Here is a 27,982-nt window from a genome sequence, read left to right as displayed (position 1 = left end):
AGGCTCTTGGCGCCGTCACTCGATTGTTATCTGATTCTCCTGGTGTCTCAGCGTGCACTGTAACTTTTTGTTGTGCTGAAATACCCCAACTGATGGGAGAGATGCCCTGAACAGTAACTTATAGGCTACAGCTAGCTCTTGGTGCAACATGCTAAGATAAAAACGCAAATGATAAGGTCATTTATCACCTTTCATTAGCAGATTTTGAAATAGATAAGGGAATAAAATACAGAAATCTTACAGAAATAAACAAGGTGATTAAATATACTGAAGCTAAGGCTGGGCATTTTAGAGTATATAAACATATAATTCTATCATAATACAATTATTAGCCCAATCATTATTTTACCAAATCTGTGGCTAAAAATGAACAGAAAGAGCAATAATGACTTTTGATGCCATTTATAAAACCCTTCTCTAGTTAAAAGCATAGTTCAGATTTTTTTTGAAGTATGGTTGTATGAGGTACTACCATTTTCAGTGTATTACATACAGTAGATACCAGTCAGCTCGCCCCCAGTTATATCACTGCTTTTGTCAATGGATTCTGGCTTTAAAGAGAGCGATATAACAGCCTTATTTTTTGTTGTGAATTACCGACATGAAGTTAAAACACTTAAAACGATTAAACTGATATTGATTTTTTTAGGTCAGACATTGTTTAGGTTGTTAAAATACTCTTTGTTGCCGACCTGTCCACAGCAGTAGCTCGCTTAGCTTCCATGTTGAACTCTTCTATTTAACTCTTAACTGGGTGCGTGCTGACAAGTATCCCATATAATCCCCCTTCACTTAAATCTGAAATATCCTGCTAAGAGTTAAATGTGCTTATTTCCCATTCTCATATCGTTTTTCTAATCTCTAAGAGCACCTTAAGGCTCCTCCGAGCTCTTTATCCATAAAAACTAATTGAGTGCTTGTAGTTTTATACCCCTCACATGATAAAAACAGCTTTGAAAACAAAATTTTGTTTGTACAGTAAATGCTACAGTTGAACTCAACATCAGTAGCATCATTCATTTTAAACACTGATTAGTGTGCATGAATGACATTCCCAGATCACTTTAACACATCCGTTAGCACGTTCAGGGTTACACATTCAGTTGGCTGAGGCTTCGCAGTCATTCACAACAGCAGTAAAGGACGTGGTTGCTTAACAGCCTGGTCTGTGCAGTGAAAGTGTGAATATGTTCTCTATCAGATGTTACATGCAAACAGTTGACATTTGAGGAGTGGACTCAGTTTGAAGTCTGTACATTTTTTAAAGAAGCATTAAGCTGCGTGAGTCCTGTCACGCTGAAAATGACTGAAAACTTAGAGTGGACTGGACACTTTTAATCACAGGCTAAACCTATAAGTGAGTGTGTATGTGTGTGTATGTGTGTGTCTGTCCCAGGCCAGGCCATTACAGACGGTCTCCAGCTTGCATCCAGATTGGCCACCAGGGATTCGTGGGGCTGTGGGGGCAACAGTGTCATAGCAACGGGCTCCGCTCATGTGGCGGGTGTGAAGACCTGCTGTCTGTTCAGTCTGCCATCTTAGTCACCTCTCATACAGTGTACACACACACACACGCACGCACGCACGCACGCACGCACGCACGCACGCACGCACGCACGCACGCACACACACACACACACACACACACACACACACACACACACACACACACACACACACACACAACCATGTTTCAGATGATCCATTTGGATAATCCTCTATACATGTATGAACACATGCCTTGCTGATATGAAACATGTACACAAATACACACATTGATCTGGTCCAGCGTGGCAGGAGCCTGTGCAGAATGAAGACCAGTGAAGAACCCCCCCATCACTATCTGTTCACTATTGATTTTTCCCCTTGCATGTCTGAAAGGCAGTAGGACGGAGGGCTAATATGATTAGCATTGACAGTTCAGTGTGTGAGCGTGTGTGCACACACGAGGTTAACACAGATGACAGCAGCAGCAGCAGAGCCCGCAGGGACGAGCCCTCATGTTGAAGTTACATAGGTGTGTGTTTGTACGTGATACCCCTGGCAGTGTGTTAGAATATAGGTGAGTCTTCTGGGATCGCTGCTATGGCGATTATATGGATGTTTATTAACAACAAAACTGCAGAGAGAGGAAAGAACAAACTCAACGTGTACCGTAGTCAATCTGTGAGTCAAGATTTGAGGAGGAGGAGGGATGGATTTACCAGTTTTAAGAAATCCTGATTTGGTTCGAGCTCTGTTTGAAATCTGCTCCAGCTGTTTTAGCCGATTCTGAGCTCTTGAAAATGTCAGATGGCGCTTGTTAACAACTTTAACAGGCTTCAGCAGGACGTGCTCACATCTGGCTGTTAGGGTCTTGTATTTTCTGCAGTTGGTAGTCTTTTAGAGGAAGGAAAAAGCTCATGGAGCTTCACTTCACTCTCAGGTCAAATCCAATAGACTTTACTCTCAGTGTGTGCAGGAATAAAAAACTACAGCTGAAGTCAGTTAGTTTTTGGTCCGATACCAACATTTGGTTAATAATAGAAATAAAAAAAGATTTATCAGACAATTTTATTATCAAAGAGTAACGATTAAGGTTGCTGCAGTATATCGGTTAAAAGGTATACAAATATACTTTACATTGGTAAAAATTGACAGAGAATCTCACCTTTATTTTATTTATTTTCAATTATAGTTTTGATTATGATAAAATATTTCTTCGACTCAAAAAAACCTCTTCACTTTTCTTCCCTTTAAAGGTGATTGTAATTGATAATGATAATAATTTTGAAATACTGTACACGGTGAAACTGTGATATTAATTACAAAGTCAAAATCTCATACCCTTGCAACCCTAGTTGCAATAAAAAAATAGTGTATGTCAGGAGAGGGATACTGTATGGTTTGACAATAAATTTAACTTTAACAGAAAGCAGTAATAGCAGCAAATTATACACAGTTGACTAAAAAATTAACAATAATAAAAATAATTAAAATATATGTTATTTAAGAGAAACTGGGGTTAATAATCCATAAAAAATGCATATTGTTGCAGTTGATTTCAGCCAAAATGAAGTTCAGTTAGAAAGTGATATCTGTGATTAACTGATATTGGCAGATAATATTGGCCCTGGTGACAGATGAGCCGGCTCTAATACAAACAGCCAAAAACGAGAGCACACGTCTCGGAAAAGAGCAAAGACCTGCCGCTGGCTTGCTAAAACTTGTTGGCTCAAAATAATCAGAACAATTTGTGGCTTACAGATTGGTTATTGATTAACTGTTTTAAATCTGCTCCATAATTTGATGTTAAGTGAACCCTCACAGATTGGTAAGATTGTTTGCTGCTCATAAGAGCCTTTGGCTTTGAGTACAAGTCACTGTGTGTGTGTGTGTGTGTGTGTGTGTGTGTGTGTGTGTGTGTGTGTGTGTGCAGTCCATATGTCTCTCAGTGTGAGTTCAGCTCTTGTGGTTTTTGCAAGTTGAGCGTGAAAGAGTTCAGAATCAAATCCACACACCTATGAACATTCATGAATATGTGGACTGGTGTGTGTGTGAGAGAGTTTGCATGTATTTTTGAGTGTGTGTGTACATGCGTGTGTGTCATACCGCTGAGGCCTAGTTGCCTCCTCTCCACGTTCTTGCGGTATTCCTCTAGCTCCTTCTCTGACAGCTCACTGAAGGGGTTGGGAGGCAGGGGAGCCATCTGGTCCTCCTCTGTGGGCACGTATGGCTGAGGAGGAGACAGGGAGAGGGGTGAGCATGGGTGCACGCACACACATGCACACACACAGTGAGGCGGCACTTAGACACACTCTGAAATGCAAAAAACAAAGCACACACACAAACAAACTGATGCACGCATCAGTGCACAAATGCATGCACAAACAAAAAAAACCAGATCCCTCTCACTTTTTCTCCTCCTCTTAAACACTAACACACAAACGAACGCATGTGCAAACACAGACACACACACACAGACACACACACTGTCTTAGGGAGACAATCATCCATTACACCATAACTTTAGTCTGCGCATATAAAGACAAAAGTGTCGACCACATCACACAGACTCATCTTATCGCTGACTCCACACATAAAGTCTCAACCAATTAGCCTGCAAACCTCAAACATCTTTTTCACAGACTGTGGAAAATAAACACTCCAAAAGCACAAGACACGTACTGATGCAGTTTACACTGGAGGCACCATCATACTCAGAGAACAAGTCACATGCATGCACACACATTTTATGACACGTTTGCTTTGACTTTTGTATAAAAATATCTCCTATAAACCATCATGCTCACACACATCTCATTTCAAGAAGTCACACAAGGGAAACAAGGAGTGCAACTTTATCTGAGGCAGAATTCAAACTGGTGAACATCAATTTCAAATCTTAAAACACAACATTTATATTAAAAAAACATGCTATTTTTTCTGTTGTGAACAGGCAAAAATGTGTGAAATCAATCCACAAAAGAGTCAAATCAAAACACCACTGCAAACAGTGACAATTTGAAAAAACGCTTGTGGGTATTTACCAGAACTTTTATCTGCACCAGATCCTTAAAGACAAGACACCAACCACAAAAACATCAGCATGGAAATGTCATAATTTGATATAAATGCGTATTTTTTCATACCTGAATCTTTGTATTTATCATTATCCATGTGAGTACTGATAATTTAATAAAACTGCAACTTACTAGGAGTTTGGTTTGTCTTTGTAAAATGTGCTCACTTGCCGCCACCTGGTGGTCAGTAAGTGTCACTAAACAGGCTCTGCTGTCTGCTGAACTACTGAGGTAGATGATCAAAGCTCCTGCGCCGACACAGGTGTTTTCACTTGTGTCTAATCAGTCAGAATAACTGAAAACACCTTTGAGTTACTGCTTGATTAACAAAGCTGTTCTGTAAATCTGTATTGTTGCTTCAGTGGTTACAGATAAAACCTGGATCTTTTTAAGCTATTTGCTGAAATCCTGAAACCTAAAAGTGAAGTAAATGTCTCTAAATAAAATGCTACTGAAAAGCAGCTAACATTCAGGTTGTTGCTGTTGTGTATTATATGTAATTTAAAATGGGTAAAAATGGATGAATCCTCCCGAAATTTTATATTAACAGAAGAATACTCTGAGCTGCCCTCAGTGCCAGACAACTCTGTTTACTGTAAACTGGTGCCTCTTCCAGCAGAAAACTTAAGTTTCTGTTTGGTGGTTACATCAAATCGTTGAAAGCAATCTGCATAAATTCTTGTATTTTTGGGATATTTTCTTGAAGTAATTTTTCTTCTTTCCCTTCACAGCAGATGGGATTTGGAGCAGAGTTACAGCAAAGTATAAAGGCGATCTAAATCAGGTCTTGGTGTCTGTCTGGCTCCAGCGTTTGAACAGATTGAATCAGACTGTAATGTCAGAAAACCAAGTGAATTTAGATTTTTTTCACGAGGTCTGAACATCAAAGGGAGGATATTCTTACCCGTCGCGGTTCATCGACAGGGATGCCTGCGAGGTGCTGAGAGCGTGGCCCTGATGACATCATATCACACCGGTTTTGCTCTCTGATCTGTGAAAGAACAAAACACGCAGCCGAACCTTAAACAGTGAGTTTGGATGAATTAAAACCGCAGTGAAAGCAATTCAGAACATGAACATAAAGGACTGATACGTTTACCTTTGTACAACTTTATATGTAAAAAATGCTGACTGAGAGAAGAGTTAGACTCACTTTATTCCTCTTCTGCAGCACCTCGCTGGGGTCTGTGTTGAGAGGGACAAACTGATTGGGGTCCTCGATTCTGATTGGGGTTCCCGTCTCCTCTGCCTTCATCCACTGCAGAGGGAAGAGGAGGTGAAAACAGGTGAGATCTAAACTGTTAGCTGAAAAAAAACTCATGACAATTGCATGTGTAACTCTGTTTATACAGTAATTTTGAAAAGCACATCTACTCTATACTCAAATTTTTATAAAAAAAAAGTTGGGGGTATGGACTGGAATACCCCGCAAGATATGAGCATCCACCTGTCGGGGAGTCTGATCAAAAACTACAGATTTGCATTAAAGCTGGCTGCAGTTGTTAATTTTGATAAAAAGTAACTTTGTCATATTTAGTATAACTGTCCTTGAAGGTCTTCTATTGACATTTGCTAAAATTCAGAGCAGTTGAAGGAAAACAACTAATCAGAGTTGAAGAGTCTCTACCGCAGCTGTCATATCAACCACTGCTCTTGAACTGCGGTCAGACTGTCAAACGAGGCAGCGCTGATCAGATATGGATCAGGATTCTGTTGCTGCGCGGCCTATTTCTCCTCTAAAATGCTTTCAGAATCATATTTTAGAGTACTGTTTAGCTGATTAAAATGCGGTGGTTTGTTTCGGCTCAACTGTTTTCAACGTGGCAGCTTTAAAATACTAAACACATTAAAATGTGTTTCTAAATGAAGGATTCGAACACCATTAGGAGAACTACAAGGAAGCAGAGGGACCTTTTTTCTTTAGATAATCTGTCTCATATTCTACTGGATGTTTACAGTGACAGTTTCAGCAAATATGACAAAAAAGTCATTTTTATAAAAGTTACCAACTGTAGCTTCAAGGGAACTTTAAGATCCCTTAAAGTTCCCTTGAACGTTATTATTAATTTTAGGGACCTAGGGATTAGGGATCTTTCTTTTTAAAAGTGTCTCCTGTAAGACACTTTGTCGAAGCACAATATTAAATTACTGGATTAGTCTTTTGAAGTCACTAAGTTAAACTCCTCAAAGATAGGTAGCATCAACCAGTGCAACTAAAGCAAACAGCAGTTCTCTCTTTAGCCGGTAGATGGCGATCTTTACTCATGCTTTAAACACTGAGGAGCAACTCCAGTCACAACAAACTAGTCAACACCAACTGACAATGACGTGACTGACAAGTCAGGCCACTGTATGATGCACTCTTTGTTACTTCAGGTTTATTATATTTATCTATATTTACATCTTAACACGCACACATAAATATATGTGTTTTATTAAAATCTTTAGTCTTATTTTATTCTTAATAAGATGAAGAGGTTCAGCTTCATAAATTCAGAAATCAGTATAAAAACCTGCAATCCTCCACTTTTTCACATCACTGTACATGCTGTGCTCACTGTGGTTGTCCTGCTGTTGTAGCGCTCCTCTCCTCCCTCCACGTTGACCTTGGTGTAGCTGTTGGGCGAGTTGAGCCAGCGCGTCTTCTCCCTCTGCTGCCGCTGCTGCAGGAACTTGAAGGGCAGCCGTGTGGCACCGGCGTCCCCATCCTCCTCGAACATAAATGCCGTGACCGTGGCGGGGATCTCCACGTCGCTCTTGTGCCTTGGCTTCTCTCTCACGATTGGGTGCCTATAGGCGTAACCTGTCCTGTAGCCCTGCAGCGGGAAACACAACTCAAACTCAGTTTGTTTGATTTGGTTTGTTACATTTTCACAAGAAACAAAACCTCATGTCCACACAGGAGGTTAATTCATACATTTGTTTTATTTATTTGTCCCCATTTGACTTCTACCCCACCATCCAGTTCATCTGCTGTTGAGACATCCTGTTTACCCCATGAGGATCATTAAAATGTCCAAGATCATCGCTCACATTTTACATACATAATCAGGCACTCACTTTTTCACTTTTATACCAGAAGGAGCATAAATTAAAATTCATTCTGCGACTTTTCCTTCCTGTAACGCTGGCCGAGCTGCCAGTTTCACACTTAGTCAAATGGAAAAGAAAGAGAGAAACAGTTGTGACCGCAGGGTTTCTGGCAGCACAGAGGACAGAGCCAGAGAGCCATTTCCTGTCCAACTCTTTCTTTTTTTGCCCCTCTCTCTCCACCCCCCTCTCCTCTTTATCCTCATCTCTCCTTTTCTTTCACATTCCTGTTTCTCCCTTCTCTCTGTTGCTGATCTCTCACTTGTCCCTGCTGTTTTTCAGACATTTTTCCAAACTTGGCTTGACAGCAAAGTTCCGTTCTCTTCTGTTTTGTGCTTCTCCATTCAGCTCCGTGTCACAGTCAAAGTTGACCTTTCAGCTTCACTTGATCCCCCATTTTTAGCCAGACACAGTCAGCTGGACTGCTCTTTTCCCGTAACATCCTGCTTCACATCGGTCGATTCTGGAGGTTCATCACATTTGTATAGTGTTTTGTTAAAGTGAGATGAAGAGAGCGAGTAGTTTATTTTCTCCCCCCTCATTCTCATCACTGGGTCTGGGTCTTGTACTGACACCAATAGCTGATCTGCTACAATGCTGGGTTTATGAAGTGTGACGAAAAAGAGGGATGGCACAGAGATAAGCTGTTCGCCAAACTGAGAGGCAATGACTTGAGAATGGAGAAAGCAGACGAGGAAGAGAGAAAGAAGATACTGAGAAGGGTGAAAAATGTGGCGTATGAGAGGTGAGAGAGGGAGACAAATACAGTGAAGCGATGGAGAAAGAAAGAGACATTAAGAGAAGCTCTGACAGAAAAAAAGCAGACATCAGTAGACAGCATCTCTCAATGCTCATGAAAATCAGTATTTTCTGATCATTAGCATTTTCCTCTTGCCCCCCCCCCCCAAATTTCTAACTGTATCACTTTAAATTAATGTCTCCCTCCTATAACTTCCTCTATATCGTGCATATAATATGTGTCAGTTACAGCACTGCTGGTTGTATTTATCAGTTGTCGATAAACAGAAAACATGCAAGAGACGTTTTTTTTCATAAGTTCAAAACTGTGGAAGATGTTAACAAAACACTGGGTCCTCATTTGATAGGAATCATTTAAATGCACAAAATCTCCTGTTGGACCACTGTCTTATAGTACCATTAGGTTTCTGTAGGGGGCGCCTCTTTTCTTCTCTGTCTCCAATCACTGTTCAACACTCCGCATGTTAGCTACCCAGTCCACCATCAGTTTGTTACAAAGAGACTCAAAAGAGGATTTCTCTTAGGCAGGACATTTAAACAAACAGAATGCATTCATGAAATACTTATGGGTAGAATCTAAATCTTTTTTGTTTTTTCAGTGAATGACAAAAAGAAAAAGTCAATCAGATTTCTAGTTGAATAATAATTACTTTAAATGAGTAGTATAACAGAAAAATGACCACAATGTGTTGAGCTCCACGAAAGGGAAAGAAATCCTAAGAGTACTCTTATCTTCGTGTAATATTAATATTTGCCTCTGAGCTTGTTTGTATAAAGTTAACACACAGAGGAAGTGAAAAGTGTTGATCGTATCAAATAGTTTAATAAGCCCAAGGCATTGTGATAAATGGATGAGCTTTCTGTTACCATCTGTGTCGAATGTGCAGATCTTACTGTGACGTCTGGACTCACCAGGTTATCCAGCATCCTCATCAGGGACTCAAACTCCAACTCGCCAATCTTAAACTTGTACTGTCCACCCATGTTGACAGCAGCTGCTGTGGCCACAGCGAACACTCGTGATTTATACTTCTCCTGGTCCAGCACTATCAGGTTGTCAACACCGCCAGCACACGAGATGGCATTCACCTAAAATCACAAAGTAGGGACAGAAAGAGAAGCGTGTGAGCATGCAGACTGATGGCTCATGCAACACAAAATAGACAAAAAGGCCTTTATGTCACCAAACATCTGTGACATTAGATCATCCACCTAAAATGAGAATATGCAGACTTCCTGACCATTTTCCATGCAGAAGAAAGACGTCATTTATTACAAACCAAAATACCCCTCAATCTAAAGCTACTACAGCATCAAAGAATATACAGTACATGGCATAGAGCAAACATGAAGGGGGGATTTATTTATAGAAATTAAGCTGGGCTTTGCAGGATGGATTAATGTTTTCTTTTGCTTGACCGGGGAGAGTCAATCAGGAGATTTGGTATGACTGTTCCAAAGCAGGGCACAACAACATCTCTAAAATCCTCCGTACAAGTGAACACAAAGACACGCAAGAGTCCAAAGGCAATACACCAAATAAATCCCACAAATTACACTCACTTTGATACAAGCGTTGATATATCATTACGTCTTTCATAGCTCTGCCACTAAAAAATGTGATGAGAGGCCATTAAAAGAAAAAAAGTCTGATCGCTGGTGATAAAAACACTGTAGTTATGTGACCTGTCTTAGACATCATGGTGCTGGCTCCAAATGTAACCCTTTGAATAGACTTTAAACTGGAATCAGTCATCCATCAATGATATAAAAGTGCATATTGTAAAAATATTTTTTTCATACATCTGATATGTTCATGTCACATTGGTTAAGGCTGAATATGTGCTACGTTCCAAACATTCATCCATCACTTTATCCAGCCTCTTATTTGTTACTTTAAGCTAACTATTTCAGCAATTTATCCATAATTTTTAGGTAACTACTTCAACCATCTATCCCATGTATATTTTTTACTTTAGCCCCTTTTACACCACCTCTTCGAGGAGGTAATATTGTGCCTTTATGCTGCCTCGCCATTAGGGTGCTATCGAGGGGGCAGAGCTGTCTCCCCCTTTTTTAAGTCAGCAAAGGAGACAGTGACAGCGCTGAAAGTAACAGGACAGCCATCAGGACGAGATCATAGGTGGCATGGGTGTGACTTTTTGATGATGTTATGTGTGCGACCCACTGCAGGAGATTTATAAAGCAGCTATTGGGAGTTAACTCAAAGCAGAAGAACAGCTGAAAATGTCCACAAATAAAGAAAACAAAGAGGTCCAGGAGCTCCTTACACTCCGAGCACAGGACGACATTAGCTGCCATAAAACAGAGATGGTAAATGATTGTTACTGCCATTAAATGTCATTGTTATTGTTAATATATTGCTGTTGATACATATGTTATATGTCAAACAGGAGGCCCACGCTGTTGTGTTAAATGTCACACCCATTATGCCTCTTTTGATTCTGACTAAAATCACACACTGGAGCAGTATGATGATGCTGTTTGGTTCTGTGTAAAAATGCAGAGGAGGCGTAAAGATCGTACTTCATAGCAGCCATACAGCACGATTCTGTGTAAAAAGGGCTTTTACCAAACTATTTCATTGATTTTTCCATTACTTTAAGCTAACTAAACTGTCTTTCTGTTACTTTTAGCTGCATCAACCATTCATCCTTTACTTGCAGCTATTCTTTTAAAATTAGCTGTGCTAAAATTTTTCCACATGACAACTGCTCAAGTACCCCCAGGGGTATAGATGACAGAATTAAGTACTAAGATTTAAAGATACAATCCATGAAATATTATCTTTAAATTGAATATCAACCAATAACTAAGAAAAATAATTCATATTTCCTGCCTGTTCCTCAACTCCTAAAATTCCCTTTGCCATCTTCCTTTCAGCTTTTTTACTGCCTCAAAAGGAAGAACACCACCCTTCTCTAAATGCTGCTTTGGATCGACATCAACAACCTTCATCGCTCATGATAGCCTGACTGTGAGACTGTTTGCCCAACATTTTACACAATGCAAGAGATTATGACTTATGGAGTGTTAAAATAGGGTGAGTGCGGAAATGTGAAAACAGCTGTGAAGAGATTATATTTAGTGGGAAAGCTGCTGCCCTGTTGGTCTAATACAGGGGAAATGGAGTGAGGCTGGTATCTGCTACGTACCCAAACAGCAGCAGTTAGCTTGTGTGTGTGTGTGTGTGTGTGTGTGTGTGTACCTGGATTTCACAGGCATATTGGGCATTGTAGATGTAGTGAAAGGCCTCTTCGATAGTCTCGCCGAGAGCAACAACTCCATGATTCCTCAGCACCAAAACCTGTAACACACACAATTGGTGATTAGGAACAGCAGCACAGTCACACACTAAACAGTCTGTAGAGGTCAGTTTGCTTTAATTGCAACTGTGCTTTTATGTTACAGGCCCTTTAATCAATAAGTAACCACCAAATCCCTCCACATTTCTGCCTCCATGTATCAAGGGTTGGGCCACTAAGATGACGACAGCAGGACCTGGCAACACACCGCCTGTGGAAACTCCCTTGAATTCCCTGAATTTCTGCCAATACAATTTTTGTTGAACTCTGATCATTTTAAATTAAGCCAACTGCATGACGATCACAGTGGAAAGCACATGCAGGGACAGCAAAGTGACCCAAACACCACTGACATCTCAACAGGATTTGCTGGTTTGTCTCTCATTGCTGTTTCCGATTTGAAATACACCCCACCCTGATAATTAGCTAATTTCTCTTTCTTGACAGCAAGGAAAAGAAGCAAAAACACCCCTTTCTCTAGCATGTTAAAAATATCTTTCAAGATACCATGTCTGAAAATCACAGGCTGAATAACTGTTCCACAATTTCAGAAATATTCACTTGTTTTAATATTTTTTTTTCTTTTGTCACTATGAATGCAGAGTTTATAGATTGATAGTTAAAGGAATACATGACATCTGGGGAAATAAAAATATATATTAGCATTAAATGAGGATATTGATGCCTGCCTCTAAGTCAGTGCAGTACATATGAAGTTATAGCCAGCAATCCCTTAAAATTAGTTTGGTTTATGCAGGTTTCTTAAACATGGGAAAGCCTGCTAAAATAGGCTACAGACCTCTTTCTCATTGCCAGTAGTCCAGAGCCATGCACACCGCTCTGCAGCAGGTAAGCATGCCTTTCTGGTTTTTACTGGTGTGTCACATTTGACATCAGGCCGTAAAACAGGTTAGTAAACTGTAGAAAGTAGCATGGAGGCCAATGAAAATGTTACAGTGGTTACTTCTCCTGATAATTATTCACTCCTCTTGAAGGTTAATCTTTAGAACAATGCTTAAGCGCTGCTTGGGTGGAGACTGACAATATTTTGTGGCGGGCCTTCATTGCATCTCGCCGATAACGTGGCTAAAATGAGCGCGTTCACCCGGGTGTTGTATTTCCATTTCCAATCGGAGCTGGAGCCGATAAACTCCTGTGACAACTGCAGAGTCATTTGACCCGACTGTAAAAAACGATTGATACTTTTCCCCTTACATACATGCGCAGGATTTTAGTGGCTGTTGGTGTTTTTTTTTTTTATATTCTCATCTAACTGTCGGCAAGAAAGTTTATTAAATGTATTTGTTATATGCAAACTCTTCCTTTAAAATCCACGAGGACTGCCCAGCTTAAACCTCACTCAATGTTTTGGTCTTCCTACCTTTGCTGTTGGCCCCAGGGCCTTCTGCAGCTCTCTGCGCTCCTCCTGGTCGTCCAGGCTGCCCTGATAGTTGTAGTAGGCGATGTCACCCAGGATCAAAGCCTCCTGGGAAATGGGCAGGATGCCACACTTCATAGATGATACCTGAAGCAGGAGGGGGGTGAAAAGCAGGCAGTGGAGGCATATGAAAGATGAGAAGCCTTGACAGTTGTTTTACAGCTGTTTTACTCATCCGAGTCTGTGGCTGAGATTTTTGTTAGATGCCTCTGAGAAGAATACTTTGAAACCCTGCACTTCTCTGATGACTGCAGAGATAAGCCTCTTTGTAACATATCACAAACACTTCCCATAACAGTGTCTATTTAGAGATCATTATTCCTTTTCAGTTGAGGTGATATAATTGTGCGATTTAAAATTCTAAACCTCACTGAAACCCAAAATCCAACATCGGATTTTTACGTTGCCTGTCACCAGGAGCTTCAGGTGTTCTGCAGGCTGATCAGGAGTTTCATGGAAGATTCTAGCGTAACGTGAACTTACAGCAGCCGTGGCAGGAGTGTGCACGTGTATAATGCAGCGGATGTCTGGACGCATGGAGTAGATGGCAGCATGGGGGCTGAAACCTGCAGGGTCGACCCTCAGGTTGGTGGAGCCCTGATCGATCACATCCCCGATGATGTTGACCTTGACCTGGGGAAACACGCAGAGGAGACAGTGTAAGTAAATGCTTTGTGGAGCTGGTGGATGTGAAGCTGGTTTTACCCCCAACATTAGTTCCTTTTTCAGTGCAAAGTCAAACTAAAGCGTTTGCTAACTTGACAGCAACATCATCTTGACAGCTCTCCTGAGAGGGAAGGAGAGGAAAGATCATGAGGCCGGAGGGAGACATACTGTATAACTAACCATGCCCAGATCAGGGTAATCAAATATGCCCAAGCACTAAAGCACATCCAGAGACTGACACTTAACCAGATCCACTTCCCTCACACACACAAACAAACAGCTAATAACTGTCCAACATTAACTAAAAAGGCATAAACACAAGTCAAAATCAATGTGCATGATGACAGAAATCACATTATCAACGATTCCTCCTCTCTGTCCGCTCCTCTATGGGAAATGAATTGGAACATTACCAGGAAACATAATACAGTCGGGGAGTGGACATGACGTCCTTTACTATGACAACCTCATTACCAGCCAGTTAGCAGTTATTAGATTACAGCACGGGAGAGACAAACGATGGAGAGCGAGATAGAGGTTGAGAGCTGGAGGAAAGAGAGGTGGATAACCAGAGAAAATAAAGACAGATAACTGGACAGACTGAGGTATAAAACCTGGGGAAAGAGCGACTGACCGCAGACAGCAGTCCTCGCTGTGAAAGCTAATAACAAACAGAAAATACAGCTTTGCCTGCAGACCTTTTACAAAATTGCCAGCACCGTAACCACATGTTGTTCTCTGATACAAACCAGAACCTACAAGCTCACATTTCTGTTTTACAGTACAAAGTCCAAGTTTGTGTTATCACAACAGGAAAGGGCATCCATCAACTAGTCTGAGGCTAATGAAATACACCCAGTTCAGCTAGATATGTACAGCGTCCCATTTTTTATGCGTGCTTCACTTGAAAAAACGTTTTTTCACACTTGACTGTGAAAAAACATCCTTTTTCCAGGTGACCAGCTTCTTACCAACATTATTTAAATGACAAAAAAGCAATACTAAAATCACTGTACTTACTTTACTTTATCATCACCAGTTCTCACAATTATTTTTCATCATATTTTCATCTTTCCAATTAACATTCAAAACTTTCTGTGACCTGAGTGGAATTTGTGGTATAATCTGTGTCACCTTAAAAAACAAATAAATAAAAAATATTAAAAAAGCAAGTTTCCTTTTCCTGAGCAGGGGCGGAAATTTGATTTCAGTGGTGGATTTAGTTCAAATTTGCATTGATATTGGCCCTACAACTTAAAGCCATATGAATATCAAAATATTTATTTATTTTAAAACTACAGCCTAGAGGCTATTAACTGCAAAGCTATCACAGAAAGAAATTGCACTAAGATTAAAAAAAAGAGATTAAAAAAAAAGTTATTTTACTTTAGGTAACATATGATGGTATGTTGGTGTAGTCCAGGCCATCGCATTGATTAAGAAACTTTGCACAAAACAATAGAAAGATAATGCAATAAAGCAAAATGTGTAGTGTGAGGAGGGAAATTCTTTCTTTAATTTCATGTTAATATGTAAGAAAGTATGCAAAAAAACCCCAAAAACTTCATGAATTTCTATTGAACTCAAGATTTCAAAATGCATCTCCTCTTACAATGTTTAAACTCGACACTCCAAACTCAACTACAATATATGCTGCTACCACTTTTAACGATTTTCTACAGACTTTTGAAATTCTTTTTAGTTTTTAAGTTATTCTAACTTTGCTACTCTCCTATCAAAGCTATTTGTTGTTGCTGTTCTATTGTTTCTTGCTGTATTCTGTCCTGAGAATTTCTGTTTGTTTTTGCTTTTGCCCTCTTTATGGCGTCCTGCTGTCTTAATTCTGTGACTTTCCCATTTTATAGATTTTAGAACATCTAGCCAAATGACTGCAGCTGAAAATAAGCCAGCTGACTAACACTGGCACATACTGAAATGTTCATTAATATGTGTTGAAATGAATTTTACTTTGGAGTGCTCCCAAAAACTTGTGTCCACAGAGAAATAAAAGTACCAGGGCTTACCGCAAAATGCTTCAGATTCCTTCAGATAACATTCCAGATTAAAAACATGACTTATAATTACTTAACTTTTGTATTTTTGCAGCTCTTGCATAGTTATAAACAACAAGAACTCATGCATTAGTAAGTTTGGATGTACCTACAAAAGACAATGGAACATATGTATATTGGCAAAGTGACACATTATTTAGTATAAGATTGCCATAGCAGGTGTTATTTTGGCACTGACATAAAATATTGATTAACTTCAGCCCTGGAGTCGAGTCCACAGCTTGCTGTTGATCTCTGGGTCAACTCAAGCTGAAAATCCTGAGATGTGTCCTGAATGCTGCTCTGCCTTTGGATGTTTGGATGGATGACCATCTATTGATCTTTCACCCAGCACAGGAAAGTGAATGGCACCAGCCGAGCGGAACTAACTACCGCCATCTTTGTCTCTGTGCACATTTACAGCTGCAGCCAGCTGTCAGCAATGGAGCATCGATTGGTTTAGATCACATGTCCAGTACAGTATCAGTTCACCCTGCCATGTCCTTCAAAAGGCTGCTCCCTCACCCGGTCAGTCAAACCCAACCTGCTGCTGAGAGGCCCTTCTGACAAACATAGCACTTCCAATTATAAAAAGAAGCCAAAGGACGTGTCAGAAAGAATCTGAAACGTGACTCGGCTGGATGCAAAGTACATGATAGGAGGAGGAAATGTGGGCAGCTAAAACTATCTGTCACCGCAAAAACCAAGTTTGTGCAAAAACACTTAGATGCACCAAAGTGTGAATTTTTCTACAAACTCAGTGACCTCTCTGTCACCTCGGGACTCCAACAGAGAGACTAAGTGGGAGAGGCAGATGGAAACCGACCAAAGCTAACTGAACTCCAGCCTTTTTCTGACACCGCAGCCTCCACCCAGCCGACCCCTGCACGACCTCCTAAACTCTTTATTCTGGATGACTTCCTCTTAATCAATCTGTTCGCTTCTCTAAACACTTGAACTCAACCATGTAACTATAGAGATCACTGAATCCAAACAGGCTGAGAGAAGAAGAAGAAGAAGACGGGGAGGCTAGTGAGAGAGGAAGTCAGCAGCGACAGACTGGCATCAAAACACAAACAAACTAAAACACAGACAGCCAAATCTGAAAGTGCCAGACTACGCAATTTTGTTGCGTCTCCCTAAAGCTGCTATGTTGTGGTCGTTGCTCACAACCACAGGAGAGATGGATGTGCTCCAGACACACACTCAACTAAAAATACTCCATTTCAATAATTTTTGCCTTAGATCTTTAGGACTGAACCTACATTTTACCCTGACTTTGTTGATTTGTACAATTAATTCAGTTAGCAAAAAAATGTTATTATGAGCCGTTAAATTTGGACACTGTCTTTAGTAATTAGACTTTTTCCCATGGTACAAGAAGACTAATTCATGTCGACACCTTACATCTAAAAAATGTGAAAGCTGCATTAATACACTGGACTATTTCTGCTTCATTTGAAAAAGGTTATAACAGGAAACAAAGCAGCACCAACTCTGGTCTGGTTAATTATTTTTCATAACACAGTTTCATAGATGGCAAAGATATCTTTGTCAGTATTGTAAGATAAATGCTTTAATGGTCAATATGATCCATTATGCCAAAATGGATGATGCTGTAGTCTTTTGACTCTAAAATGGCAACTTTTCATACTTTTTAGTTTTGATGTGAGAGCATTTTAGTCTGTACTACTGGCTACTTTAATTTAAATAAGCTTGACTGTGTGATACAGTGGTGGAATATTAAAGCTGTTAGGTTTAGTTTTAGTTGGCTAAAGACAGCTGACCTACCTGTGTGTGGCATTCAAGTAGTACTTCACTCACATAGTTATCATTTGTATATCAATTACTCGCTGCATGTTTCTTTGAATTAGTGAAGAACAGGTTTGTTTTTGCCTCGTCCCTCCAATGAATGAAGAAGCCAAAAATGGAGCAAATTCTTGATGACTGAAGTTGTCGGGGGTCTGCATTTAACTACAGCAAAACTATACCAGAACATCAGTTTTAAAACACTACGTACGCTCAGTACTTCCCAAACAGACAGCCCTTTCTCACCTGGAACTGAGCTTCAAGTGAAACTTTATTTATGCTCTCTCCAAAGACAGACTCCATTGACAAACACTGTAACTCTATCTTGCTGAATGCTTGAGCTGCTGGTGCAAAACTTTGTTATTGTGTGACTTTGGCCAGTCTGAACCTACATGCTAAATTTTACCTCACTGAACGGATGTTTCGATTTAGTTTTGCTGTTGTTAAAAGCAAGCACCTATGATTTCAAAGCATCAAGAATTTTCTTTGTTTTTGGTTTTCTCATTCACTGTGGAGGCATGTGAGGCTGTGGAAGCTTCACAAATTTAGCGTAATGCGGGCTGATCTATTCTTCCTTATAATGATTATTCAGGGATTGTGGTAACTACAGCATCATACATCCCCTCACACAGGAGCTTTGCACTGCAGGACTGTGCAGTGTCTAGGCTTATTTGTTATTATGAGGCAGCTAACTTACCACTACATTCTTTTTTTGGGTTGTAAAGTTGAACCAGATGTTATACAGACAATTTTCACTTATTTATTTAATGCCTGACCGCTGTCTTTATTCTTTGACTGACCTATAAACTAGATAGTTTGGATTTAGGTCAGGTCTAGAAGTGATGGACATACATATGAACTGAATTGAATGGATGTTTATTGTAGACTGTGTCTTTTGTTTGATTTTGTTCTACATTCATATAAATCCTAACTCTATTTTTCCCTCTAAATGAACTTCTGCATTATTTTCCCTCATACAGAATACAGAAAGCTGTATGTCCTTTGAGAAAATCTTGCGAACAAACTTATTGTAAAAGCAGCTTAGTCAATTATCTGACTTTGTGTTTTGTGCTCGACAGAAACTGAACCAATCAGGGCTGCCAACAAGATGTGGCAATAAAAAATGCTTAAATTAAAAACAGACTTGAAGAGGAATAAAAAAAATAAAACTAATCCGTCTGAATGACCATAAAAGTGCTTGTAAATTCACTTTTCACTCTTTTTACTATCATGCACCAGCAGAGAGCGGGTAACCAGCTGGAACTGAACTTCAACTGAGTGTCAATGCACCTCTTCACCTGCACACCGCTGCTGCAGGTCAAACAGTGAAATCCTCCTGTCAGCAGTACAGCTACTACATCCAGCTGTCGACCCACACCTGCAGCAGCATTACACAGGTGTGTGTGTGCGTGTGTGTGTATGTTTGCGCAGGTGTTGAAGATAAAGTAGGAGATAAGTACAACAAAGCAGGCAGAACAACAGCATAGAAAAAGACAGAAGATATTATTCAAGCGTTGAGTGACACTTTTATGTAAATTTTGGGGATGCCACAAAATAAAAAAAGGCGGATTATGGGGGAGCTATGTGGTTTTGTTTGGGAGGCGCATAAAAATATTTCTCTGAATATAAAACAAGCCGCAGCCACCAAAACATGCAAAGCATTCAGGGAATTTATTACTACCGGGCAAGTTGATATTATTGTTTTTTATTGTCAGTTCATGTTTTTCATATTTCATATTTTATGGATTAAACCAAAACACAAAGTATTTCCCCTAAAGCACAAGTGGCGACACAAAAATGACAGGTAAAAATGGAAACAGCTGAATGTTTCACAAATCTCATAAGTGCAGTATTTTTCGGGGAAATATCAATGTGAAAGTGATTCTTGCGCATCAAAACTGAACCACCCTCTAGCTGGTTGTGCCAAGTATTTCTTATTATTTTATTCAAGCTGTTCAGTATTTCTACAAAACTATTAATGGCATGCATTATTTTATTAATACCACAAATCAAAGCTTTAAATCTTGTTTTAAACACTGACAAAACCTAATTAATTTCTGTCTGATACATCGGAATGAGCAGAAAAAAACTCTTGGATGGAAACCAGAGGCGGAAAGTAGAGCAGGAGAGAACAGAGACACAGACAAATAGATGAAAATAGAAACTAAATTAGAGGGAGTTTTACTGTTAGGCAGGAGGAAACGGAGGTTGCAAACAGATTATTACACACATTACTGCCCATCTATCGACATTGCATGCTTGGCACTGTGATAACGTGTGCACTCTTTGAACCGAAACATGACAAACAACCTGAACCGCAATATTTTCTTAGTTTTTTATGGGAAAGCAGCAAACAAGAAGAGACGAATGCATGTCAAACACACGTAGCGAGCGAGTGGGAGAGAGAGGCGCATGTTATTCTTTGTGCTGATGCAAAGACCAAAACACCGAAATGAGGTTCATTTACTATTTTTCCCCTTACAATACAATACAATTCAAGATAGTTAATTGAAGGAAGTAAATGTCTGATTTAACAAAGTGGAAAAGCATTAGCCCTGTCCAGTGAAGGCCAAAACATTAATACTCCAAGTGAACCTTATTACTGTTGGCACACACAGGCAACGGCAATCACACACATTTACTACCTATTTTATTTGGTTTATGCCAAATGAAAAGTTTATATTTTTATCCAGATAAGAGTTTTTTTTGTTAACTGTAATACAGTTGCATTTTTAAAAGCCCAGTGTGTACTATTTAGGGCCATATATTGGCAGAAATGCTTTATAATATTCACAACTATGTTTTCATTAGTTTATAAACACCTGAAAAGAAGAATCATTGGGTTTTTGTTACCTTAGGATGAGCTGTTTATATTTACAAACAGAACGGGTCCTCTGACACAGAGTCCGCCATGTTGCTCTGCAGTAGTCCAGAGCGCACAAACCAAACACTGGCTCTAGATAGAGCCATTTGCCTTTTGTGAGCCACCGTAGTTCTCCTACACACTCGGCTCATGGGAGAAGTTTCAGTTCTGCCACCTCTTTGCTAGATGCCACTGAATCCTACACACTGGACCTTTAAGGCTCAATATGTGTCTGTGTCTATGTGTTTGCTATACAGATGTTGGAAATGTTTTTATTCCTTACCAGGTTTGATGCAGACGCCTCAGCAAAGGACAGTCCTCTGGGGATAATCAGGATGTGGTCTTGCTCTTTGCTGACTCGACCCTAAGACAAGAAAAGTCAAAACACTTTTTTTGTTTAAAAATCACAACAGCAACTGACTTAAAAAACAGGCCTTAGTAAGAATAAACTACTCTTATACTTCTTCCTACTCTGAATACTGAACAGTGAAATTATATTGGTGAAAAGTCAAGTGTGTGACAAGTCAGAATTAAATCTGTCTTTTTTGTTTTAAGCATACTTCTATGTATGACTATGTATAACTGCGTGCCTTCTATAGAATCAGCACTCAGTTAGGAATTACCCAAGGGACTGTGACCCCAGTGTAAATTTGCTACAAATGACACATTGAATTGAGGGACTGTAAGAAGAAAATTAGTGCGCATGCAATGGACACTACTTAACCCATTAATTTTTGGGGGCAGTATATAGTTGATAAATTTAACACCGAAAATCTGGACATTTAAGTAAAATGTCAGAAAATATCGTGCACAATGTAGTAAATAAGGAGTGCTGTTGGACACAGCTCATTACTGTCAACACTTTTAAGAGCTCAGTTTGTAAATTCAGTCGTGTGTCTTACTGTGATGTAAGAGTTGGCAAAGTGTGCCCAGCTGAACAGGTCCACCAGTCTGTAAAGGCTGGCCAGTTTACAGCGTGTCAGCTTCTCGCCTTTCACCATCGTGGTGGATTCCACTCCGTACATGTCGTTGATGGGTGTGACCATCCCCAGACCTAAACGATGGCATGATAGAAGGAAAAAATCAGTTTGTGCATTAAAGAAAATTATCTAGTTCTATTAAAATGACATGCACAAATACTCTCTTTGTAATGACAGCTACGGCACAGGACCACTATCAACATCTGTCTTGTTATCTAATGGTGTATCTGACACATATGGCTCCACATTAAAGGCGACGTAAACAGTACTCCAACCTTTATACTTTGTTTACTGCCAGTGCCTCTTAGACGTACTCATTATGGGTATATATCTGAAGAAAGAGCTTAACTGAACTACTACATTGCCTTTGGTATGTAATTCTGCATTAGATGTGCATTCCAGCGCTGTGATTGAAAGCAGACTTCACATATGGACTCCTGGACACAACTCCAAGATCAAAACCCAGAGAAGTATGCACAGCTCTTCCGGAGTCTGGGGTCGGGTTGTCATGGGATATTAAAAAAGCACAAAAATCTCATGTTTGGATTCTGATCTTCTCAATGCAAATACTGATGATGTGCGTTATTTTTCAGTGGCTGCACCCCGGGCGAGGGTGGCATGATCTGCTAAACATTAGTGTTTGGTTGCCTGGGGTTACTGGCCACAGCACTGTGAGCACTTACTGAGGGGGGAGGTGTTGAATCCGGCCACGGAGCTGGCCATGAAGAAGTCAGCGATCTGTCTGAGGGCCAGCAGGCCGGTCGGGTTATTACCCTTTCGCTGCTGCTCCTGAATCAGACTCTCCAACTCTTCCTTGAAGGCCTGGAGAAGAAAAGAAGAGAGGAAGAGTTGAAAATGAAATAATCTAACACTGAGATGACGGACTGTGTCAAAAAGTAGAAACTGAACCCTCAGAGTTCCCTAAGTGTGGGTGGGAAAGCAAATTTTCCAAAACCCATAAAGGTATTTAGACTGATAACATAAGACACACCTTGATTGTACACCAGCAGGGAAATTTAGTAGTTTCACTTAGTCATTTTTAAAACACCACGCCTGAAAATAAACAATTTCCAATATTTGTTTGCTAAAGATAAAAACCTTTGAGAACCTTTTTATAAGACTGGACACCTCAATTAGTCATTATTTGTTTTAAACAGCAAAGAAAAAAGTCCCTTTTTTCATGTTGAAGTAAAAACTTTCTTGAACTGTAATGACATCTACAAAAATGAAAGACAGCCAGTGTTGATGGCGGAGAGAGTGGTTGAAGAGAGAGCAGGGGATTATTGGTGACAGAGGGATGAAAGAGTAAAAAGATGTGGGGACATTAAGAGAGACAGGAGGAGAGGGAATAAAGAGGGAGACGTGTTAATCACAGATTAGACATGCTCCTCCGGTGTCAATCTGAATCTGCCTCAAAGTGCTCTATGAAGCTGAATCAGGATAGGCTGGCTTCCCAACAAGCCAAGTCAGGATTGGCCATCCGGCTAGCTTGCAGCCCCCACTATGATTGGCTGATCAACTGGGAGAGTGAGAGTGCGAGTGCGTGTGTGTGTGTGTGTGTGTGCGTGTGCGTGTGGCTAATCCTCATGTCCAGACTACAGTCATCTGTTGAATCCACAGATTCTGATACAGCTCTTCCATTAAAAAAATGTTCTGTACTTATTTTTTCATAATTTTATTGTACTTTTTTCCAAATCCATGTTTCTGTTTCTTAACTTTAGCAGTACCTGCTTTTATTTTTACTTTCTCTGACTATGTTTCTTGTTATCTATCAAAACACAGAGGCAAGTTCCTTGTTCATGAAACCTACTTGGCAATAAACCAGATTCTGACACAACAAAGTATATGCTAACATGCTCTTATGTAAGACCAGACACACTCCCAGCTGGCTGTGTTACATCATATAAAGCTCTGCATGATTTTATGCTTTTACTTTTCTTCAAAGCAAATGTTCCTCAGCACAAAACGGCTCATAAATCAAAGTACAAGACTCCTAGTGATACATAAAGATCAGAACAGCTTGAATGTTATGATGTTTCAGGCTTTGCAACTTTTGCAGTTACAATAAAATATAAAATAAAATAAAATAATAAATAAAATAATAAAACAGCTACAGTCAAACCCAGGCTGCAGACTGTCACATTGAGATAATACTGCATGTGGAGCTGCTCATAATCTTAATAAGGTTTACAACCTCTCAGGGCACGCATTTGGCTTTCTCTACAGGCTGAAGTAATTAAAGCTGTAAGGAGCGCAGGGGTTATACTGAGTACTACACATTAAGTGTTCTGATATAGAGAAATAATAAACAAAGTCTGTTAGTTTTCCATATCAGTAAACTTTGGTTTGTATTGCCCATTCTCACTGTAATCCTTTTGTTCTAAAGCTCATCTATAGACAGTTTAACACAGTCACTTTCACTGAACAGGAGAGTTAATTGTCAGGAGGCATTTTTAACATAGGTTTTTGTACTTTGTACGATGATAGTCTACAGTAACAAGTTATTTTCCTGCTGGTTGCACAATAACCTTACCTTGATATATAAAGGCAGAAGAAAACTCAAACATGGCTCGACTTAAGTTTTTCTGCCTGCAACTCTTCAATTTTTAGGAGTGTAGCTCAAATAGAGCCGAGAGTTAAGCAGTTAGCTGTTGATGAACATTCGGCTGAGATTTAAAAAAAATGTTTATTTGGTTGTGTGCATAATGTGTATTGCTGTCATTATTGGATGCCGAAAAAAATGTAATTGTTTTCTCCATCGGGTCCACCATCTTATCCTCTATCATGCAGTACTATGATTTTAAGGAATTTTGTCACTGATAAAGAATTGTCCTCAAATATCTACAAACTGATTAATCAAAATCCTAATGTGGAGCTGGTTCATAAAGTTCACGTCTGCTACTCCTTAATGCAACTCACACCAAAACAATCTAGACTGATCAACAGAACTAGGAAGGTGAGAGGAAACATGTATTTTTAAATTTTGGTGTAGACTTTCCCTTTAAGAGTTATATGTATCATTTGTTAATAAAAATAATAAAAAAAAAACAACAAAACTATTAGCTCTTTTAATCCTAACTCATTGGATCTGGCCTAAAAAAATATACTTCACCTCATTAGCTGATCATCTGTGACACTTTCTAGTGGGAATTTTAAACCAGTGATGGGAATCTGAGGCAAAATCAGCACAGCCTGAGAGTGAAAATAGGCCATGATGCTATTTCAATGTGAAGACTCCTATTGCAGGGCAACATCCAATATTAATTCCTTTATTTCATCTCTGTGCTTATGCAACAGCCAACGCATTCCCAATAGAGCTGCGTCTGTGCACAAAAACATCTCTGACACTTAACTTCCCTTTATCTCCACCCCCCCCTTATCCCCTCAAGTCACCCCGCGGGACGATCCATTAGTGTTGTGTGAAGAAAGTTGGGGCCTTTGGTTTTACGTCCATGTGGGGGTGTTTTGTTGAAAATGGAGCAACCCCCCACCCCCCCCCTGTCAGGAGGCATACAGTCCCAGAGCACCACTGATTCTGAACCCAAGCCAGACATTCCTCGGCCCCTAGTGGCGAGGTTGCTGTGGCAACGGGCCTGTTGCGGATGTCTGACAGTGGAGGGTCTGGGTTTGTTTGTTTTCAGTTGTTGTTGTCATTCTGGGCATTTCTGTTTGACAGATTGTTGTGCCATCACATTGACATTGGAGCTGCAGTGCTGAAGACAGTTTACTGGAGCCAGAGCAGATAGTGACCCTCACGCAGACTCTGTGCTCCTGACTCAACTAAAAGGTCTTTGTTTTTGGTCTGTGCTGGAAGATCTTTGCACAGCACTTTTTGGCCCCTTACATTTAGTGGTACAACCTGTAAATATTATGCTGAAATATCGTTTTTCTAAGCTGAAGTTGTTAACTGACAGTTGCTAATTTAAACCCCACAGCAAAGCAGTGTTTGTATTTGGAGTTGTGTTTCGATCTGATGAATTTAAGTCCAATTTTATCTAAAATTTTAGCTCTGTTTTGGCCACCACCAACTCCTGTGGGAAATATCAGGCTTTTTACCTGCTAAATGCTCTGTTGAGATCACCTGCTCATCACTAAAGGCCCTGACACACCAAACCGACATCAAAGAACTAACGATGAGAGCTAGGGCTGCTCGATTATGGCAAAGATCATAATCACTATTTTTTTGTTCAATACTGAAATCACAATTATTTACCACGATTACTCATTGACTTTGTCAACATGTTGCATTAATTGAACATCAAAAAACGTCTATAAACAACTGAACTGTAATTTCCTTTAATACTTTTCCTATTGAGCTTCTTTTAATTTCTTAATTTAATCACTATTGAGCGGCCTTTGTATCCTTAACTGATGCTTGAGTGGATGTTGATGGGTTTGTCCTTTTCTTCTTTTTTTTTGTTATTTGGTCATAGGCCTCTTTGTGTTTAAACTTAAGATGATTAAAAAGATTTGACATGTTGCCACGTGGTGCAGACACCACCACGAAGCAGATCTTGCAAATCTTCTTTTTATTCTTTTTTGCTCCATGTCAGATGCCTCGTATCCAAAGTGTTCCAACACAACGGAGATTTTTCTGCCTAATGGTCACCAAACACTGTTGCTCTTCTTCAGTCATCTTTCCTCACACAAATACAACTCGCCTTGCTGGTAATATTGGCTGCAAGTGTTGAGCTTAGGCTGAGGGAAGGGGGGCAAAAATGTGCATGCAGGTGGCATTCAGGGCACAACACAAAATAAGGGTACACCTGCAGAATGGAATGTGGAAAAATAATTGTTTTTTCTCGATTACATCGTTTTTATAATTGTTGGGAGCCGAAATTGAAATTGAAATTTGTTTCCTCACGCAGCCCTCATGAGAGCTAACTGCTCAGTCACCTTGCATCTCCAGTGTCTCTGCCAAAAAGTTGCACATGAGCACTCAGCATGCAGTTTCTGCACCTGCATGAGAGGAAATAACTCTCCATAGCAGCAGGGAGCAGTAGTCTATAATCACCATTCAAAAAGAGAAATCTTAAGACAGTCTTGCCAGGTAGCACATTAACACAATCCAATTTTGAACGAACAAAGAATATTTACTGAGCACCAGTGAACAATAATGCAAACCATAAGGACAAATTTCTGCTGGCTAAAGAAAAATAATCATACATTAACTGACAAGTTTGTTTCAATGTCATTGTCTACTCACTTCCGTTTCTCTTATTGTGCACTGAACTGAAGTGCAAATCTGAGTTATTTCAATCACCACAGGCTCCGCCATCTCCAGCACCAATTCAACATACCATATTGGCTGGAAAAAGCCTACAAGAGCCAACGGTGACGGACACACTGCAAAGACTAGGGTGAAAGCAGCTAACGGACATTCAAAACACTGGCCGATGGCTGACTGTCGGCTTGATGTGCTTGTTGACTGCTGAACAAGTAGTGCACAGTGAACTTTTACAGCTTTTTGCTAAAAATTCCAAATCAAAATAGACGTGGGCTTAAAAAACAAAAACAAAACAAAGAAAAAAAAATAGCTAAAAGATTATAAAAAAACTCCTGAGAGTCATTTTTCTTAAAATACTGCCCAATCAATTTCAATACAACAGATCTGGAGTGTTTTGGAATGAAACCTATTAAAAAGCACAAGCATAACAACACACATCCAGAAACAAAACGAACACACACACACACACACACACACACACACACACACACACACACACACACACACACACACACACACACACACACACACACACACACACACACAAAACCACAAGCAGGCATCTGCTCTACAATTTGTGTGTGTTCCCAAGAAGATTATGACAGCAGGGATTTGATTCCCATCATCTAAACAGATTAATCCCGGTGCCTAATGTGGATCGTATCATTAATATTTTGGCAAAACCCCCACATCTGCAGCAATGAAAATAACATCACACGTCAAGTGTGCTTTTTAGCTGTTGTGGCGTGACTGTCCAACTCCAATAAAACTCCCACTTCAACATGAACAAAGTACATCAGGTGAAGCTTCAAAATGACATTACAACATTGCAGCACGTTTGCCTCTGGAGTGAAAAGTAACACAAATATTCATCATCTTCCTTGTCTGATTAAAATCACTGACAAGCAGGTCTCTCCACATACTGGAGGAATAAAATGTGATCCAATCTGGGAAAGGGTTTCCGTGACTGCTCTGAAATAGCAAAAGCTAATCTGTTAAAATGGAACTGCAGCAGTCTTGAGAGAATTAAGTCGGCGTGTAGATTGGAGCTTGGCCAGCACCTCAGTGGACGAGTCAAAGCCGGAGAGTGGAGAAAGTAGTAAAACATGGCCAGTCACGTAAAGTAACAAAAAGCTGGTGTGTCTGACATGGAAATGTTTCAGACATTCTCTGTTGCAAAGGTGAGAATTTATTGGATGAGCTGTCAGGAC

At 40.0% G+C, this 27,982-nt stretch overlaps 1 protein-coding gene across 6 annotated transcripts in view; it reads right to left on the bottom strand.

The window, feature by feature from the left end:
• The window catches only part of add3a (adducin 3 (gamma) a), a 116,963-nt gene that overhangs the window by 6,560 nt on the left and 82,421 nt on the right, over positions 1–27,982 (bottom strand). For 4 of the 6 annotated variants that reach the window (XM_042484713.1, XM_042484712.1, XM_042484711.1 and 1 more), the window contains 12 exons: positions 22,228–22,366; positions 21,467–21,618; positions 20,848–20,928; positions 13,659–13,808; positions 13,119–13,262; positions 11,641–11,739; positions 9,324–9,500; positions 7,121–7,378; positions 5,716–5,820; positions 5,467–5,553; positions 4,530–4,553; positions 3,592–3,715 (listed from right to left, as the gene is read on the bottom strand). In XM_042484713.1, coding sequence (XP_042340647.1) covers positions 3,592–3,715; positions 4,530–4,553; positions 5,467–5,553; positions 5,716–5,820; positions 7,121–7,378; positions 9,324–9,500; positions 11,641–11,739; positions 13,119–13,262; positions 13,659–13,808; positions 20,848–20,928; positions 21,467–21,618; positions 22,228–22,366 — 1,540 coding nt within the window. The remainder of the gene's footprint in view (positions 1–3,591; positions 3,716–4,529; positions 4,554–5,466; positions 5,554–5,715; positions 5,821–7,120; positions 7,379–9,323; positions 9,501–11,640; positions 11,740–13,118; positions 13,263–13,658; positions 13,809–20,847; positions 20,929–21,466; positions 21,619–22,227; positions 22,367–27,982) is intronic. The other 2 variants (XM_042484714.1, XM_042484716.1) reach the window with 1 other exon arrangement.

This window comes from Plectropomus leopardus, chromosome 4 (assembly GCF_008729295.1).
Source record: "Plectropomus leopardus isolate mb chromosome 4, YSFRI_Pleo_2.0, whole genome shotgun sequence".
Lineage (NCBI taxonomy): Eukaryota > Metazoa > Chordata > Actinopteri > Perciformes > Serranidae > Plectropomus > Plectropomus leopardus.
Note: the sequence above shows the minus strand (reverse complement) of the source record. Positions and strands in the feature narration are given on the sequence as shown.